Here is a 17,363-nt window from a genome sequence, read left to right on the forward strand (position 1 = left end):
GTCTACAGGAGCTGACATAGCGAATATATGTAACGAAGCCGCTCTTCATGCTGCTAGAGAAGGTCACAAATCCATCGATACCTTCAACTTTGAGTACGCTGTGGAAAGAGTCATTGCGGGTGAGCGACCCGGCCGTTCCTGTTGTGGTCTCGCTGGGCTGTGCCACGCTGCTTGAGAGGAGGCTCGAGGGAGCGGGCTCCGCTCGAGGAAGACAGATGGGTCCTAATTGTGCTCTGTCCGGAAGGGCCCAGGTGCTGTGGTCACAGAAAGTTCTCCAAACCAGACCCCAAATGGATCAGCATTCCTGAATCCACAGGCAGCCTGAACCTGTAGCTCGGGGAAGATGGCCAGTAGCTAAACAGAAGAGAGGAATTCAAATCTCTATGGCTTTTTTCGTTTAAAAAGCCTTTTTTTAAAAAAAAAAAAAAGAAAGAGTAGGAGTATCTCTAGGTTTTTCTTGCTGCTCTGGACACCTGCTACATAAACACGAACAGCAAACAGGCTACGCATCCTCAACAGCAAGAAATTAGAGAGATTTTTCTGTTTGGCCTCAAAGCCCAGGCTTTGATGAATTGGCAGAATAAACTGAAGACAGTGGAGTACTGTTCTCCCTCTGAGAACATCCTGTTGGCCTTTCCCTGTCACTTGTGCGATTGCCAGCAGAGGAACCTCTGGAGATTACCCTGCAGGAGTATATTATAGGGAAGGGAAAAAAGAGTTCCCAGCACTCTTGACTTCACCTGAGGGATTTGAATCTGGTGGGTTTCGGTCTGAACTGCCCTGTAGCCAAGCTGTGGTTTTCGTAATCAGACCCTTAACTGCTTCCAGGCTGCAGTGTCGTTACCGGGGGGGTGAGCCTGGGCAAACAGCGGCGGTCTGTGCTTTTCTTAGGAGAGCGTGTGGAACAGGATGTTTGTGCTGGGTCAGTTACTTCCTGATCCTGGAATTCAGTCCCCAGTGCTTGCTTTATCAGAAAATGCTCAAACAATACCTCATTGAAGTGAAGAGTTTTGAGAAAATTCCTGACGGTTTCACCTGCCTCTTCAAAACAAACCCCTTGGAGCGCTTTGGGTAACTGCGGCCGCGCTCGCACGAGGCCCAAACTGCGCTCGGCAGCTCTGGGGGAGCGGTGGCAAGGCAGGACTCCTCACCACCCAGCGCAACCGTGTGCTTCGCTTTCCCATCCGCGGCACAGAAAGCACCAAACTTGTCGGGGTTCGCTTGGCTTTTCTTTCTGAATTCCACCCTTAGTTCCCCAGGCTTGGAAGATAAGGCAAAAGGCACGTGAGGCCCCAGGGGATGTGTAGCAGAAGGGATAGGTGGGATTAAGTGGTGGGGCATAGCAGGGCATGGGCTTCAGCAGTTTCGCTGCTGACGAGCTGGCTTGCTTCACTAAGGCTCTGTGGCGTGTAGGTGGCCATAAAGTCTTGCTGTTGCTTAATCGGATTCTTTCCTATTAGCAGGCCCTGGCTATTTTTTGTAGACTAAGTCTAAAAGACCCCAAACAACCCTCCAGGCCCGTATGTTAAGTGTACCCTTGCCCTGCTGCAATGGGAACGCTTCTGGGTTTCACAATCCAGAGGGCATTTCAGTTGCTATAAAAGCTTTTCTTGAAAGAAAGAAGATATTACTGTGCTTTCCATTATAAGCTTCTGGTTTTAATAAGAGTGGTGTGGAATCAAAGGAGAACATTGCAAGTCCAGAGGCCCTGTCAGCCTTAAAGCTTTGTGTTGCTGTAAGGGAGGAGTAAGAACTTCTCTCTGTGGTAGTCCCCATTGTGTCTGTAGTTTGGGAACAGAGAGCAGTCAGTAAGTCAGGGCTCCTGGGAGCGAGGGAGGAAACCTGCTGAGCGTACAGAGGCTTTTAGGGGTCGCCTTCGCAAGATGTAGTGGAGCCTGTTTTCTTGGTGGGGTTTGTGTACGCGGCGTAAGGCCGGCAAAGATGGGCTGGGGTTGTTTCCTGGGTTGTTCGTCTCATAAATGTGATATGTACGAGGCTTTGGAGAACTTTCCTGCCTGGAGATGGCTTTATGTAGGAATAGAAATAATCTTTGTAGGCACAGTGTGTGCTGTCGTGAAGAGTACAGTCCCTCCCTCCTTGGTGGGCTGACAGAGGAATGCTTCCAGAATTTTTTAACTCTGTATATGTGTGTGTGTGTGTACATATATATATATATATACACACATCTTTCTCTGGAAAGGGACACAGGCACACACACACACACTGCTGCAGGCAGAGTAAGGGACTAACTGATGAAAATCAAGGCTGTTGCAATTAATCTGCTATTCCATCACCATTATGCCTGGCGGGGCACAGTGGTTTCCAGGGTCCCTGAGCAGTAATTTTACAAGATCTGCCACACTAATTTTGCTGTTTCCTTGTTTAATAAAGCTCTTGACTTTTGTTTAAAAATTAATGTTAATAGAACGTTGTTTTCCAAGACATCAAGCAAGCTTGGTGCAGTGCTGCTCTTGACTCTGCCTGCTCTACCCCCTGCTGCTCCTGGCACTATGTGGAGATGTTGGCTTTACGGTGCTGACACCTTCTTGCCCTCAACAGGCAGAGCTGTAACGAGCGCTCGGTACGCACTGTGTTCTGTAGTTAACGTGGGGTTTACGTGCTAGAAGTTTTACTTCCATTCAGCATTGCAGTGGAGTGGTTTTTTTAAAATCCTAATTGGACTTACTCTGCGTTACGGACTACTGGGTTGGAAAATAAGACGCTTTCAAAAAATCATCTTTTTGGAGGAAGTATTAAGTGTGAGTTATGGCTTAATTTGCTAGTTCTCAGGAGCCTGGGAATAAGCTCGTACGGAGGACGCCGTGTGTAATCAGAGACATTTCCAGGTTCTGGAGCAAGATTTTTGTATATACCCTTGATCTTTTGCTGAGTCGGACGCTCCTAATGCGCAAGAATCTCAACTGGGACCTCTCTTATATATAATGCAACATCTTGCTTCTCTCATGTTCGGCCTAAGGGACTGAAAGACCGTACAGCAAAGTCAGTACGACATCCTAGCTAGTCTGTGCTTTGGGTTTTGGTTGGTTGGGCTTTTTTTCCGAGTGGTAGACTGACTTGTTGCAGATCTCTCCCTGGGCGGAGATACAGCGTACCGTGCCTTTGGCAGAGCTGGGAACAGAACAGAGCTTTGTGCTCTCGAGCTGTGATCTAATCAAAAGTTAAATCGTTTGTCTGATGATTAAGTCTGTGGTAAAGAGGAGAAGGGCGAAAAAGTTTCTGCCAGTGTTTTCAGGCAGTGCAGGCGGGGATTGCTTTCCGCTGCAGGGACAGGGAGCACCTTCCCCAGCGTGTACTCCAAGGGCTTCTTACCGCCTCTCCCTCGACATCGAGGGCACCGTGAAGCTTGCTGGCTGCTCACCCGCCGGCTCTGCTAGCTGGACGAGGTTACGCCCCGCTGGCTCCGCGTCTGGCGCTCTGTCTTACCGAATCGTTGTCTCTCTTCCTACAGGCACGGCCAAAAGAAGTAAGATCTTGTCCCCAGAAGAGAGGAAGGTTGTGGCGTTCCACGAATCGGGTCACGCGTTGGTGGGCTGGCTGCTGGAGCACACCGAGGCCGTGATGAAGGTAACGCCGCCCCCAGCTGTTGTACCGTGGAGCCTCTCCCTGGGTGGGAAGAGAGTCCTTCGGGGGTCCCCTGTCCCCCTGTGTGTTTTGTAGTGCTTGTGTTGGATTCTGCTGCGTTACCCTGGCCCCCCGTGAGCTCGGAGCTGCGGATACTGCAGCGAAATAAATGGCAAATAGAGCGTCGTGGAACTGTTTAGGTTGGAAAGGACCTTTAAGATCATCGAGTCCAACCGTTAACCCGGCACTGCCAAGTCCACCGCTAAACCACGTCCCTGAAAAGGCGCTGTGGGGAAATCCGTTATTAGGCTCCGTTGATGAGAGCGGCAGTGCAAAGCTGGTGAACCCGCTGTAGGAGAAGCCTTGCCGTCAGAAGACTGGAAAGCTCTTTGGAGCAACTCAGTCTCCTGCTCCTGCTGCTCCGTTCATGCACCTCCCCCAGGCGCAAAGCCCCGCTCCGTGTGTGCGTGCGCGATCGCTTTCCCTGCCCTGGCTTGCCCGCGTGTTGCTGCCCCTGCTTTGGTACTGACGGGAAGAAATGCCTTTTTCCGACCGGCACGCTTGGGAGTTTGTCCGCCTGAAGCCCTTCTCTGTAGGGAAGGGCCTCCCTCTGGCACCCCGGGGTGTGTTCTTTCCCATGCACATCTCCTCCTCAGAAAGCCTTGGTGCTGGGGGGAGTGGAAATGACAAGGGCGACAGCTCCTTGGCTCACCACCAGCAGCAAATTCGCTCTGAATGACCTATTGTATAAGCCGAACTGTTGTTAATTACTGTCGTTTAATGGGTGGGGGAAATGCCTCCCGTTTTTCTGAAGGCACCCTGTCTTTCTCCAGGTAGTCCGCAGTAATTCTGGAACACGGTGAGCTCTGTTGGGTTTATACCCTCCAAAGCGACTCCTGAATCTCAGGGGTTTGCTGGCTTGCTGTTAGGGACCATTTCCTTTTCATTTCTTGAGCAGAAGGTGGCAGAAAGTGTATGTCTGTGGTTGTGAAGGCAGAGCCTTCAGTGCAGGAACGGTGACATACCGCAGTCCTCGGCCACGTCTCTCTAGGTCAGCCTGCCCCATAGCTGTCGACAAACCGCGCTGGGAACGCAGGCCCCTTGCTGTTCTCCCTCTGCTGCCGTAGCTGGGAGCTCGTTTGCTCTCTGAACTGAGGGAGCTGCTCTGCGTTGCAGGTTTCCATCGCCCCTCGCACGAACGCAGCTCTGGGGTTCGCTCAGATCCTTCCAAGAGAGCAGTACCTCTTCACCAAGGAGCAGCTGCTGGAGAGGATGTGCATGGCGCTGGGGGGCAGAGTGTCCGAGGCCATCACCTTTAACAAAGTCACGACAGGTGAGGAGCCAGACCCTGGCACGGGCGGGTGGAGGCTGAGCTGAGGGCGCCGGAGCCGTCCGAGGGTGATCTGAGCAACAGGCAGAGGTTTCCCGCGGCGGGGAGAAGGAATGTCCAACGGTCTGTTTTGATTTTGGCTTTGTATTTGCGAGCGTGGAGGGTCTCTCGTGCTGGGTTGCCGCCGTGTTGTCCTAGACTTGTCCCAAAGCCTAAGGCCACACTTGGAATTACCCAGGGAGACCCTTGGCCCACGGGAGAGCCTTAGCTACCAGCAGGTGCTCGCTGCCGTGCGTGGGTCCTGCAGTCCGTGCGGGAAGGTCCATCAGCAGGTGGAGTGTTCACCTCTGTGGGCTCCTGCAGGTCCCCTCTGGTCTCTCGACTTGGTGGAACGTGTGTCTGTGCAGGATGGGCTGCTCTTGCGCTCAGCTCGGAGCTGGCGAGCGCTGCAATCTCTCTCTCTCTCCCCTGCCCAGGAGCACAGGATGACCTGAAGAAGGTGACCAAGATAGCCTACTCCATGGTGAAGCAGTACGGGATGGTGCCCAGCATTGGGCAGCTCTCCTTCCCGGACCTGGAGAGTGCGGCTGGAATCGGTCGGCGCCCTTTCAGCCAGGGACTTCAGCAAATGATGGACCACGTAAGGCCTGGCGGCGTGTTCCCCGTTGGTTCTTCGCTTCTTCCTGCAGTTGGGTGAAAAAACACAAGTAACCGGCACCCAACCAGTTTGGGTTTTTCTCTTAGCCGTTATGTAGTAAATTTTGACAACTTGAGCCCTTGCCTGTTGTCACGGTGTATTCGGACAGCGCGGTGGGGCGTTAAGAACAGGCAGAACCACGTGTAGCTGAGAGTCCAGCCCCGTCGCCCTGTGCTGCCTGAAGCTGCAGCGAGCGGCTGTGAAAGCTGCAGTCCTGGTTCTGGTGTGGACGAGACCCCCGTGAGCTGCTGGGAGAACGGGAGGTGCGAATGCGCCGTTTGGAGAGAGGGAGAAATGCTTTGTGGGAGAAGCAGTCGTCTGGGGAGGCTGGGGGTGGTGGTGGAACTGCAGACGAATAACCTGGGGCAGATTCTGCTGGGTGACGGCTCTCCAGGCCCGCAGCAGGCCCGTGGATACCTAAGCATGGCCACGCAGCGCTTAGATGGCAAGAAACCCGTGTCTTAAATTGCACAGTTTGTTCCTAGATCAGAGAGGCTGTCGAACCAAAACGCTGGCTGCAAAATGTCAGCCTGTTTTGACAGGAAATTAGGCTTTGTTACTGGGAAAAAAAAAAAATAAATTGCCTTAGTTGAAGAGTCAAATAGCTGGAAATTAAAAAATCCCTGGTTCAAAAGCACTCCGGGCTTCCCTGGGATTTGTGCTGAGCTGCATCTCGTGCTGCTGGACAGCCTCCTTTGTTAGTCTGCATTTCCCATCAGCTGGGACTGCTGAGGAATTGTGCTCGTGCAGGTGTTTACTGTTCCTTGTCGTGAGTATCCGCTGACTTTTTTCTTCTCCAAAGCATTTATCTGTATTTTCTGTTGACGGGAGCCGCTTTCTTGCCTGGCTCCGTTTTGCAGATTCCATCCCTCCGTGTTTACCCCCGTGTTGTGCTTGTTGCCACCTACGCTCCAAATCCCTCCTCTTGTTACTATCTTCTAGGAGGCCAAAGTCCTGGTGGCTCAGGCTTACAGGCGCACGGAAAAACTCTTACTGGAGAACCGGGACAAGCTGCAGACAGTAAGTTGGAGCTGGGGGGGGGGGGGGGGGGCGGGGGGGTGTTTTGGGGTTTTGTTCGAACCCGTGTGTTTTGCCTCGCTGCTTTCTGCGCTCTGTAGCTCAGCCGTGGCAGTGCCCCTAGAAAGTCTCGTGGTGGGAGTGCTGGGGCTCGTGTTGTGAGCAAGTGACTGTTTACTGCCGATCCCCGGGATGAGGAGCGGGCAGAGGGAGGGATGTGTGCCTTTTCCGGCAGTCTGCTTCCTGGCACCAGCTGGTGTTTGCAGGATGGAGGAGGAGGAGGAGGAGGAGCGCTCTGGGGCGGTGATGGAAGCTGGAATTTCTGTCCCTCACCTGCGCTTCTCTGCCGGCCTCTTGGCAGCGTGGTTTCCTGGAGAGCAGGCAGTGACTGTGGTTGTGGAGCCTGCCAAGGTGGCTCCCGTGGGCGTGCGGGAAGCGGGTGGACGGTTTCTGGCCTCGGTGAAAGAGTAGGGGACCCGTCACCTGGGCTGACTGGTGCTGGGTTCGTACCTTCTGGTCACACCAGGCAGTTTTCACCTCCAGCTCCCTGATACACCGAGGGGTCCTTGTTGCAGAGGTAGAGCTTTGAGTCCTGACCGTCCCCCAGCCCGTCACCCTGGCACGTGCCCACCTCCCTGGGCTGAGCCACGCTTGCCTTGCAGCACCCTGTGTCTCCGCGTGACCTTTCCCTCAGCAGTCCATTCCGTAACATCCAAAACGACCGGGAGCCAACTCCGTGTTGCACCTTTTGCGAATAAACCAATCCTTTTTCATTAAATCGCCTTTTTAAAGACACAACGACAAAACACCCCTTCAGCCACGTGCCTGCAGGCCGTAGGAAGGTAGCCAGAGCTCGCCCGCTCGGGCGCCCTGCTGCTGGCCCTGTCACAGCCCCGTCCCTAGGACCGTGCTCTGATGGCAGGCGTGGCGAGGGGGGGGTCTCCTCTCCGCAGGCCTCCTCTGTTCCGATGCTTTCGGTTAACGGCGGTGGGATGTTGATAGAGGCTCGTCACAGAAAAACCTTTAAGTTCAGCCAAAGTGTCTCCAGAGTAAATGTTTTGGTTGCCAGAACCGAGCGGTTCGGTGTTTGACAGCCACCTGCCGCTCGAGTGCGGCCCTTCTGCTGGCGGAGGGGCCAGAGAATTTGACTTCTCCTGGAGAGGAACCTCTGCTGCCCCCCAGCCCGGGCCTGCGGGAACAGGCGGCTCTTTGTTACCGCTGCGTGCCCAGGGGGAGGGGGGCGGGTCTGGCTGGGGTCTCGCTTGCTGCTGCTTCGGCATCTCGGGGCCGCAGGGGCGGTGGCAGTGGCAGGGAGGGCGCTCCGCTGGCTGTGCCCGGCGGTCTGGCTCGCCATCCTGGCCAAAAAACGCTGCCGTGAAAGGCGTTGGAGAGCTTAGTGCTGGCTCCGACCGGCGCTCGGATGGCCCCGTCTGCGGTGTGGTCGCCGGGGGTCTGCTCCTCGTGGGCCGCAGCGCGCGCTGCGTGCGGGCGTTGAGGTGGGAGCTGAGCTGAGCTGGCTCGGGGAGAGTTCAGATCAGTTCAGGGAGGGTGTTTGCCAACGCCTGTGCCTCACTGCGCCCTGTTTACTCTTTCTCAGCTGTCTAACGCCCTCCTGGAGAAAGAAGTGATAAATTACGACGACATTGAAGCTTTGATTGGGCCTCCGCCCTATGGGCCGAAGAAAATGATCGCTCCTCAGAGCTGGCTTCAAGCAGAGAGAGACAAGCAAGACACGAGAGATGAAGAAATGCCCCAGCAGCCACCCAACCACGAGGAGGAGGAAGAACCACGGCTGAGACCGGTCTGAAGCCCAGTCCTGATGTGCAACGGGGGGGGGACTCTAGAGGCCTCTTTTGGACACAGACCCTTTCCAGCTCCAGAATCAAAGATACTGAGCAGGGACTGAATCTCTGTGCGGCCGTTACCTAAAAATTAAGGCTGCGTTGGCTCTCCTAACGAGCTTTTCCCGGCAGGAAGGAGAACTCCTTAGGACTGTGAAATTGATTCTCAGCAGGGCAGTAGCGATTAGGAGTTGGGTAAGTCTAATCTGCTGGCAAGGTTTCTTGTGCACAGGAGCGGTGTACGTGTTCTTGAGGGTGAAGGATGCTGGGGAGTCCTTGTAAAGCCCCCTCTGGCCACGCTGTGTGACGTGGCAGGAGCGCGGGGGCCGTCCCCTTCAGGGCCAGAAGGGTCAGCGTAGCGAAACCCCTGCGAGAGGCCGAGGTGCTGTAGCTCCGGTGTGGCTCCGCTGTAACCTTCGGTCGTCTCGGCGTAAAATCGAGACGGAAAAAACCCGATTTCACCAGAATAAACTGTCCATCGTGTGCTGCGGTGCGTGTGCAGTGCGTCGAGAGGCGGGTGTGTGCTTTGGCACGCACGAAGCCGCTTACAGCGGTGGGGCTGTACAGGACAAGGGCCGCCTTCTCCCGAGCCAACAGCTTACCTGCAGTTTCTAGAGCCAGCGCCTCGCGAGCAGAGGCGGAGGAAAACCTGGCGACCCCTCAGCGTGACGTTGGGAACGAGCGCTGGGGAGGGCGGCCCCGAGTTACGTGGCGGGAGGTTGTTCCTGGTTCAGAGCTGGGGTCTTGCTCTCGGGAACTCGAGCGAAAGCGAGCGTGTCCCTTGGGAAGCCGCAGTGAGAAGGGGGCCGTTCTCTGGCCCCGTCCTCGGGGCTCTGGTGGCGTGGTGGTCTGCCGCTCCTCGGGGGAGGTGTTGGAATGGGGGTTTGGGGCCCGGTGTGCTCTGGCTGGGTTAGTCCTCTAGGAAGGATCGTTGCCTGGGAGGATTGTCCATCACCTGAAAGACCCCAGCCCAAGCCCCCTCTCTGCCAGCTTTCAGCTCCCCCCTCCTCAGGAATCAGTCAGTCCCCAGGCTCCTGCCCCCGCAGTCAGGCTGGAGCGGGGACCCTCTCGTCTCCCCGGGTGAGGGGGGAAGGATGTTCTGCGAGGCGCCCTCTCCCCTGTCCCAGCCTCTGTACGCGGAGCCTCAAGCCCTCCCTGGGGTATGGGCGCTCATGGGGGCGACTCCCCTTGCTTGCCGGGGCAGGAGTGGGATGCTACTGCCTGTATTAGGTGTTTTTTTTTTTTTCCCCAAAACTTGTTTGTTTCTTCACAAGTTCATACTTTGAATGCGCTTTTCCAGCAGCAGATGGAAATTTCAAGTGTCCTTTGCTCTTGCTGGATTTTTAAAAGTCATGGCTGTGTTCTGGGCTGCCTGAATAAACCCTTTGCCGGGAGGATTCCGTGCCGTGAAGCCGAGGGCGATGGCTGTAGCCACGCTGGGACACTGGTGGGACAGGGTGGGGGCCTCGGTGGCTTCCTGGCTGTAGCCAGCGTGGCTGTGCCGTCCCGTGGCACGTCGTGCCCCCCAGGCCGAGGCCGCTGCAGGATGCTGGCTCTGCCGAGGTGGGTGGTGGACCCCCGACCCCTCTGCTGCCTTGCAGGGGATGCTGCTGCCCTCCCCAAACCGGGGAAGGCGGCAGAGCCCTGCTGTGGGGCCTGGATGTGGAGGGGAGCGGGGTCCCTCACAGCCTCTCCTGGCCCGGCAGCGGCCCGGGGCACCGTTCACCCCTCGCCTCCCTGCCGGTGCTTCCACGGCTCGGGGGTCGCGGGCCCTTTAAGCTGGCGCCATCTTTACTACTGGCGTGGTGAAGCCGCCGCCAGGCGCTTCCGCCGCCGTCGTCCTCATTGGGCCCTTCCCGGGCGGCTGCCCATTGGCTGCAGCGATCGCACTTCCGCCCTCCTCGGCGCCGTAGCTTCCTTTTCCGGTCGGCCATTTGCCGTGGCGGGAGGTGAGTCGGGGCGCTGCGGCAGATCCGGGGGGCTCCATCCGCCGCCATCCTCCCGCGGGGGGCTCTGCCTCGGGCCGGGCTGTGCTCCGGCGCCGCTCCGGGCCCTGCGCGGCGGCTCCGGGCTGCGGACAGGGCTGGGCCCGGGCCCGGAGGGGCCGCCGCCAGGGCCCTGCACCGGGCCGGGGGTAGCGGGCTCGGGGGCGTTCTGGGCCTGTCCTGGGGGTCGCGGGGGCCGGGGAGGGGCCCTTGTCCGGGCCGTCGGGGCAGGCCCTGCAGCCCCGGTCCCCCGGCGGAGCCGTCTTTAGCCCTGCCCTTCTCCTTAGGCCGCAGCAGCCATGGCGCCCAGCCGCAATGGCATGATCCTGAAGCCCCACTTCCACAAGGACTGGCAGCGGCGAGTGGCCACATGGTTCAACCAGCCCGCCCGCAAGATCCGCCGGTGAGTGCCCGCCGCCCGCCTTCCCCGGCGCTGCTCCTGCCGCCGCCTGCTTGAGCTCCTGTGGCGGAGCGGCGGAGGTTTGTCTCTCGTCTCCTGTCGGGCTGCTCCGTTCCCTTGGTGGGGGGCTGGCTTGGTGTGGGGTTCCCGCTCGGGGTCAGACCCTCCTCGCCGCAGTCAAGTGATGAGACATCTCCGGAATCGCTGCACCGCCTTGATGATTCCCTCGAACCCTGGTATTTCTGATGACTGCGGCCCTGCTCTAGAAGCAGCCATCGGCCTCTCCGAGCTGCCAGCCCGGCGCTGGGTTTGTTTCCCAGCCACCCCCGCATGGCAGACGGGGGTGGGGGGGGACAGTGTCGGGGCGGCCCCTCTGGCAGCAGCGCGGTGTTCCTGACCGCTGTCCCCTCGCCGTCGCAGGAGGAAGGCCCGCCAGGCGAAGGCTCGCCGCATCGCTCCCCGCCCGGTGGCCGGGCCCATACGGCCTATAGTGAGGTGCCCGACTGTCCGATACCACAAAAAAGTTCGTGCTGGCAGAGGCTTCAGCCTGGAAGAGCTTAAAGTAAGTACAGAGGAGCGGTCCCGAGCTGGGGGAGCTGTCGGAGCGTGGTTGCCTGGTCCTGGTGTGCCCGTGTAGGCGATGCGAGGGGCCGAGGCGCCGGTATCTGCCGGTGACAGCCCAGCTGGGGGGTCACGTCTGGTGGCGCTGGCGCTGTGGGAGCGTAGAGAACGCTGGTGTGGGCTTCTCTTCACGGCTGTGGGGTGGGGATGCGGCAGTGTACGGCAGGGTGGAAGGTTGCTTTGAAAAGTAACGTCCGTTTGTCCGGCCAGGCTGAGACTTACACAAAATTCTGTTAAAATCGCGTTCTGGTGGAGCCTTAATGGAGTCTCCTAAACTTCTGGGGGGAAAAAAGAGGTGAAAAAAAAAAAGACAAACAGCTTCTTCATTCAATTATTTTGTTTGTTTATGAAACGTGTTTCTGCTCATCCTAAAAATTCTGGCCGATGTGAACGTGATCGTGGGGTGGACCAGGCGCGGCTCCTTCCTGAGAGGAGCCGGGGATGTGCCGGGAGAGGGAGTGACCCCGGGGCGGCTGTTCCTCATGCGGTAGCTGCGAGTTGCTGTAGGGACACTCGGAGTCTGGGGGAAGAGGCTGCTGCCCTCCGGTGCTTCAGGAGACCCTCCTGTGTGACCTTGCCGGGGGTGGTGAGCTGCTCAGAGCTGGAGCGTGGGGGTCTGCGGGACCCCCCGCCCACGTATCCCCACGCAGCGGGCAGGAGCGAACTGCGGTGTTCCCCCAGCCGCCTCTTGTGCCTGGTTTGGTATTGAATTAAAACATTTATAACGGTGAAATGGGTGCGTTGAAGCAGTCAGAGTGTTCTTCTGGGTACCAAATGCTTTGTTACTTTATTTTTCCTTACTTTTAGGTTAATGGTGGAATGCAGAGTGGTACGCAGATGTTTGTCTTTAAACAGAAAACGAGGTTGTTTCTTGTTGGAGGTGGTTACCGAAAGTACTTCTTTAGCGGAGCTCCCAGTGTTCAGTGAACCGGAGTTACCCGCGGCCGGACTTTGCGAATTTGCCTCGTGCACCGGCGTTTAAGCCTGTCCCTCGTAGTTACTCGGGGGTTGCACGTTGCTCCCCTGAGGAAATCCACCTGCACACGTCACCCCAAAGTTGGTGGAACACTTTGGGCGTTAAAGCCCAGACGCCCGTTGCCTGTGGCGTAGCCGGTCCCTCTCGCCGTTTGCCCGGCCGCCGAGCCGCTCCCCAGCCCCCGTAGCCCGCGGTGGCCGCGCTCGAGCCCCCGCCGGGCCGATGGCTGGGCCGGCTCCCGGCGGTGCCGGAGGCTGACGCCGTGGCGCTCGCTCTCTCTCTCCAGCTCGCCGGCATTAACAAAAAGTTCGCCCGGACCATCGGAATCTCGGTGGATCCCCGGCGGCGCAACAAGTCCACCGAGTCCCTGCAGGCCAACGTGCAGAGGCTGAAGGAGTACCGCTCCAAGCTCATCCTCTTCCCGAGGAAGCCGGCCATGCCCAAGAAGGGAGACAGCTCTGTGAGTGCTTGGCGGCTGGGAACGCCTCAGGGGGTCCGTGGGGGGTAGCGGGCTCGGAGGTTTGGCCGCTGCAGTGCTGCTGGGGGGTGCAGCTGGGATTTGGGGCCGCGCTCCTCGCGTGGTCCATTGGCCGGGGCTGTGGTCGGTGACCAGCCAGTCCAGCTGCGGTTTGGGGGGTTAAAGGCGGTCAGGATGGGTGAAAAGTCGCTCTGGAGCTCTGTTCTGCGGCGGTGACGGCTGCCGGGCAAGGGCGAGCCCTTCGGTGGGCGGACGGGCCCTTCGGTGGACGCCCTGCGTAAGGATGTCTTGAGAACGTCGTCGCTGCTGACGTACAGAAAGGCTTTCCGTTAAAATCTCGGGGTACAGCTGGCTCTCCTCGCCCGCCCTGGGCTCTGCCTCCCGTGGGGTGGGAGTCGCGGAGCGAGGCGGTGTGCTCAGGCTGTCCTCCGGCTGCGGGGGGTCTGAGCTGCGGTGGAGCCCGCCGCGCTCGGGCTGCGTTTGAGAACAGGGGGGTCTCGAGTTCTGTACCAGCAGGCACAGCTCCCTGTGTCTGAAACAGCGTTTTGGGTTTATTTACCGGACGTCAGCTGCCTGAAACGCAGCTGAGATCGTTGTTGGGCGATGCCGTGCTCCTACGAGAAGCTGGGGTTGGCCTCGGGAGGGATTGCTGAGGCACACGCTGGGGGTCCGGCGGATAACGGCCCGGGAGAAGTCAGGTTTCTCCGGCTGGTGGTGCTCCCGGAAGGCCGCTGCCCCTCGGGCTGGCGCAGGGCCGGGCACGGCGCGGCCCAACGCTCCGGGAGCCGCGGGGCTGAAGCGCCGAGTTCGTCACCAGTCGGGGTCGAACCTCCGGTCCGAATGGTGACGGCGCGTTGGGTGCCTGCGGACGGGCCTGCTTTCACCCCTGGCTCTGGGGTGGTTTAAATGCTGGGGTGGTTTTTTTTTTAAATAACGTGTTTTACCCTCTTTTGCAGGCTGAGGAACTCAAGATGGCGACTCAGCTGACGGGACCGGTTATGCCGATCAAGAACGTAAGTGTGACGGCGTCGTGTCCACGAGTTAAACTCCGTGGAGAGGATTCTCTTCCTGCTGCTCTGCTGAGGGTCTGCAGACCCTCCCCGCCCTCCCCAAAACCCCAGGAACAGGTCGGGCTTGTCCTTGCCGAGACCCGTGTGGCTCCGTGTGGCAGAGCAGACCGCGAGCAGCTCAGGGCTGGGGCGCTCGGCTGAACGTGGTATCGCCGAGGAAGTCCTGGCGTCACGAGCTGTTCCTGGGTCCAGAGAGCTCCAGGCAGGGGGTTGAGGGAGTCAGGATTGGAGCGTTCCCCCCCGCCTGCCTGCGGTGACATGTGGAGGAGCGCAGCCAGGTCCCTCCTCCAGAGACAGCCCTGGGGGACCCTGCGCCATAACCCCCCCGTCGCGCGGTTCCTGCGAGCGCAGAGCTTGAGGCACCTCTTGGCGCTCGGGGCCGAGTCCTTGTTGGCCCTTGGTCCCTTCCGGGGCGCTCGTACCGGTGAAATCTGGGGCACTTCAGTGCCGAGGGGCACGTGCTGGCAGCCCAGGCGCTCACCGCCCGCCTCAAACCCTCCCTGCTTCCGCTCGCCCGCCTCAAACCTGACTCACACTTCACGTTGCGCTTGGATTTGTCTTTTTTCTTTCCTTTTTTTCTTTTTCTTTTTTTTTCCTCCCCCCCACCCCCCCCCCCCGGCCCCGGTACGTTGTGCTCTGGTGCTGACGTGCGCCGGCAAATCGGGAACGGGCTGGAATGAGGCGGCTGGTGGCGCGATGAGCGGGGCAGGCCCTGTAGATGGCACAAACGCTCTGTTCTTCGCGGCGTCCTGGAGCGGGTGGTAAAAATGCAGCGAGATGAACGGTGCTAGGCCTTCAGCGCCGCCCCTGACAGCGCGCTGACTGTCTGGCGCTCTCCCCCCCCCCCCCAGGTGTTCAAGCGGGAGAAGGCCCGCGTTATCTCGGAAGACGAGAAGAACTTCAAGGCGTTCGCCAGCCTCCGCATGGCCCGAGCCAACGCCCGGCTCTTCGGCATTCGGGCGAAACGCGCCAAAGAGGCGGCGGAGCAGGATGTGGAGAAGAAGAAATGAACCATTCTCCCTCGAACTGTCAATAAAAATACGTCGAAATACAAGCGTGCTGGCTTTTTAGGGCAGCTGCCCTGCCCCGCTCTGGCTGGGCGAGGGGCTGCCGAAGCCCCCCGGGGAGGGTTTGGGTTGGGGTTTTTTGTGAAACCCCCTTTCCTGAGGAGCATTGTCAGCCCCCCCCCTTACCTGTCTTCTCTGCCACTATTCCAGATTTCATGATTTTTCACGTGTTTCCACGTGAGGCTGAGCGGTTGGCCCTGTGGTGGGAGGTGGGCTGTGGTGGTGGGTGGCAGCCGTGGGGGCTGGGGGGGCGGTGGGACTCACTGGGGGCTGGGACCTGCTCCGGGGCTGGGCTGCAGCCCTGCCTGAGCGTGGGGGGTCCTGCTCCCCGGTTTGAGGTTTGGAGGGGGCATGAGGTGTCCCCGCAGCGCCCACTCGGTGCTGGCTGGAGCAGAGCCCCAGCACTGGGAGGGGGGGGCCCAATCCTGCTCCTTGTGCTCACCCGGCTTCTGTTCAGCCCCCGGGGCTGCTCTTCAACCCATTTTGGGGGGGAAATACCGCAGGGACATCAAGGGGGAGCCTGGCCTTGCCCTGGAGAGGGCCTGGGGGCTCTGCTCCATCCTTGGAGCTGCTGGGGGGAGGTCACAGGCTGGGGTTGGGGGTCTGTCCTGCTCCGGGGAGTGCTCGCCCAGCCCCTTTGCTGGCTCATCGGTTCTGGGGCCGTTCGGCAGCCTGGCTGGGCTGCGGATCACCTGGGCTGGGATAACGGCGTCGTTTGTGTTCGTTAGCAGTTGGGTGAGGGAAACGGGATGGGATGGGATGGGATGGGATGGGATGGGATGGGATGGGATGGGATGGGATGGGATGGGATGGGATGGGATGGGATGGGATGGGATGGGATGAAATGAAGAGCAGGCACTGGGCTGGACCCCCAGCACAACTGGATGAACTCAAGGCTGCTCGAAACGCAGGGGCGAGAGCTGCCGGTGCCACGGCCGGCCGCGAGCTCGTCCCTCCCAGCCCCGCTGCGCTGAGACCCTTTGTCCCCCCCGTGGGTCGGCCACCTCCTGCCCCCCTGGGCCCTGCCGTGGGGCTGCGGGGGGAGCGGGGGAAGGAGGAGGGTGGCCTATTTCTGCCAGGCGGGCTGGGGATTAGCTCCCAAAGCCCAGGGCCGTGCGGTGCCCTCGTGCTCATTAGCCCTATCTGCATTTTAATCCCTCCAAATATGGGCTAATTACATCATCTTCCATAAAGCCGAGCTGACAGCACCGCAGCGCTGGGGTGATGTGCAGGGGTGGGGGGTGCAGGGGCAGCCCCCGGCCGGGGGGCACAGAGCACCCCGCCGATCCACGGGCGTGGGGTGTGGGTCTGGGTGCTCCGGTGTGTGTGTGGGGGGCACCTGGCAGTTTTGGGGCACCCCATCCTCGCGCTGGAGGGGGTTGGCTGAGAGCGTGACCAGGACAGGCCTTGGGTACCCCACGGCGAGCGGCTGGGGAGGCCGAGGGGTGATGGGAGCGAGGGTCATGCCACGGGGGGGGGCTCGCCTGGAGCGGGAGCACCTGCCCTGGCACAGCCAGCGGTGCCGGGGACCCCAGGGACCCCATTCAGCCCCGGTGCCCACGGGTGGGCTCTGCTCCGGTGCCGGCAGCGAGGCAGTTAACGGAGCTTGTCGTCTCCCTCTTAGGGCTCCGCTCCCGAACTGCAGCTTGAGTCAGTTGTGTGGAGGTGGCAGCGGCGGCAGCTCCGGCTGGCACACCGGCTCCGGCTGGCACACCGGCTCCCCGCCGCCACACCGGCTCCCCGCCGCCACACCGACCCCAGCCCCTCGGCCCCACCGTGTGCGGAGCCCAGGCCGCCGGCACCCAGGTGAGGGGGGGGGCAGCCGGGCAGGGTGGGTGCCAGCACACCCCCCCCCTTCCGATGGGGGATGCCAAGGGGTGCCCGCCATCCCGGGGAGGGGGACGATGCCCGCCGGAGCTGGGGCACCAGAGCCACGTGCCGGGCAGAGCCAGGGCCCTGCGTGACTTCGACGGGAAACTTTGGCCGGGCTGGGCACGCTGGGGCTGGGGCGGGGGCAAGCGGGCGGGCAGGGGGGCTGCTCTGCCCCTGCCCCAGCCAGGCAGCCCCCGGGGGACTGTGGCTGGGGGGGGACAAGCCTCGGGGCTGGGGGTGGCAGAGCCCCTTGATGACCCGTCGCTGCAGCATCACCCGGGTGAGCGTCACCAGCCTCCGCGACTGAGGGTGGCTGCTGTCCCCAGCATGGGGGAGATCCCCCCCCGTCACCCCGGGGTGTCACCAGCCCTGCTTGGGGCAGCGGGACGTGGCCGGCACGGCCAGCATCACCCGGCGGCACGGACAA

General features: G+C 59.9%; 2 protein-coding genes and 1 non-coding gene across 3 annotated transcripts in view; all 3 read left to right on the forward strand.

Moving 5' to 3' along the window:
* The window catches only part of SPG7 (SPG7 matrix AAA peptidase subunit, paraplegin), a 32,204-nt gene extending 23,254 nt beyond the window's left edge, over window positions 1-8,950 (forward strand). Inside the window, exons 12-17 of the mRNA XM_086469130.1 lie at window positions 9-119; window positions 3,470-3,585; window positions 4,759-4,915; window positions 5,389-5,552; window positions 6,552-6,629; window positions 8,224-8,950. Coding sequence (XP_086325256.1) covers window positions 9-119; window positions 3,470-3,585; window positions 4,759-4,915; window positions 5,389-5,552; window positions 6,552-6,629; window positions 8,224-8,433 — 836 coding nt within the window. The 3' untranslated portion in view covers window positions 8,434-8,950. The remainder of the gene's footprint in view (window positions 1-8; window positions 120-3,469; window positions 3,586-4,758; window positions 4,916-5,388; window positions 5,553-6,551; window positions 6,630-8,223) is intronic.
* Window positions 8,951-10,386: 1,436 nt separating this feature from the next.
* On the forward strand, window positions 10,387-15,051 carry RPL13 (ribosomal protein L13). Its single transcript, XM_086469124.1, has 6 exons — window positions 10,387-10,416; window positions 10,740-10,855; window positions 11,273-11,414; window positions 12,736-12,909; window positions 13,884-13,940; window positions 14,849-15,051. The coding sequence occupies exons 2-6, from the start codon at window positions 10,752-10,754 to the stop codon at window positions 15,005-15,007; spliced, it is 636 nt and encodes a 211-aa protein (XP_086325250.1). The 5' UTR covers window positions 10,387-10,416; window positions 10,740-10,751; the 3' UTR covers window positions 15,008-15,051.
* Window positions 11,035-11,115, forward strand: LOC147415033 (small nucleolar RNA MBII-202). The gene has a single exon (XR_015183753.1). It is a non-coding gene; the product is annotated as a small nucleolar RNA MBII-202 (small nucleolar RNA).
* Window positions 15,052-17,363: the final 2,312 nt, after the last annotated feature.

The sequence above is a fragment of the Leptosomus discolor genome, chromosome 8, assembly GCF_034619465.1.
Source record: "Leptosomus discolor isolate bLepDis1 chromosome 8, bLepDis1.hap2, whole genome shotgun sequence".
Classification (NCBI taxonomy): Eukaryota; Metazoa; Chordata; class Aves; order Leptosomiformes; family Leptosomidae; genus Leptosomus; species Leptosomus discolor.

Excerpts from the sequence above, each read along its gene's own strand:
- RPL13 (XM_086469124.1), top strand. The coding sequence starts at position 10,752 with ATGGCGCCCAGCCGCAATGGCATGATCCTGAAGCCCCACTTCCACAAG. Across the intron at positions 12,910-13,883 it reads CCAAGAAGGGAGACAGCTCT|GCTGAGGAACTCAAGATGGC; the intron begins GTGAGTGCTTGG and ends CCTCTTTTGCAG. Across the intron at positions 13,941-14,848 it reads CGGTTATGCCGATCAAGAAC|GTGTTCAAGCGGGAGAAGGC; the intron begins GTAAGTGTGACG and ends CCCCCCCCCCAG.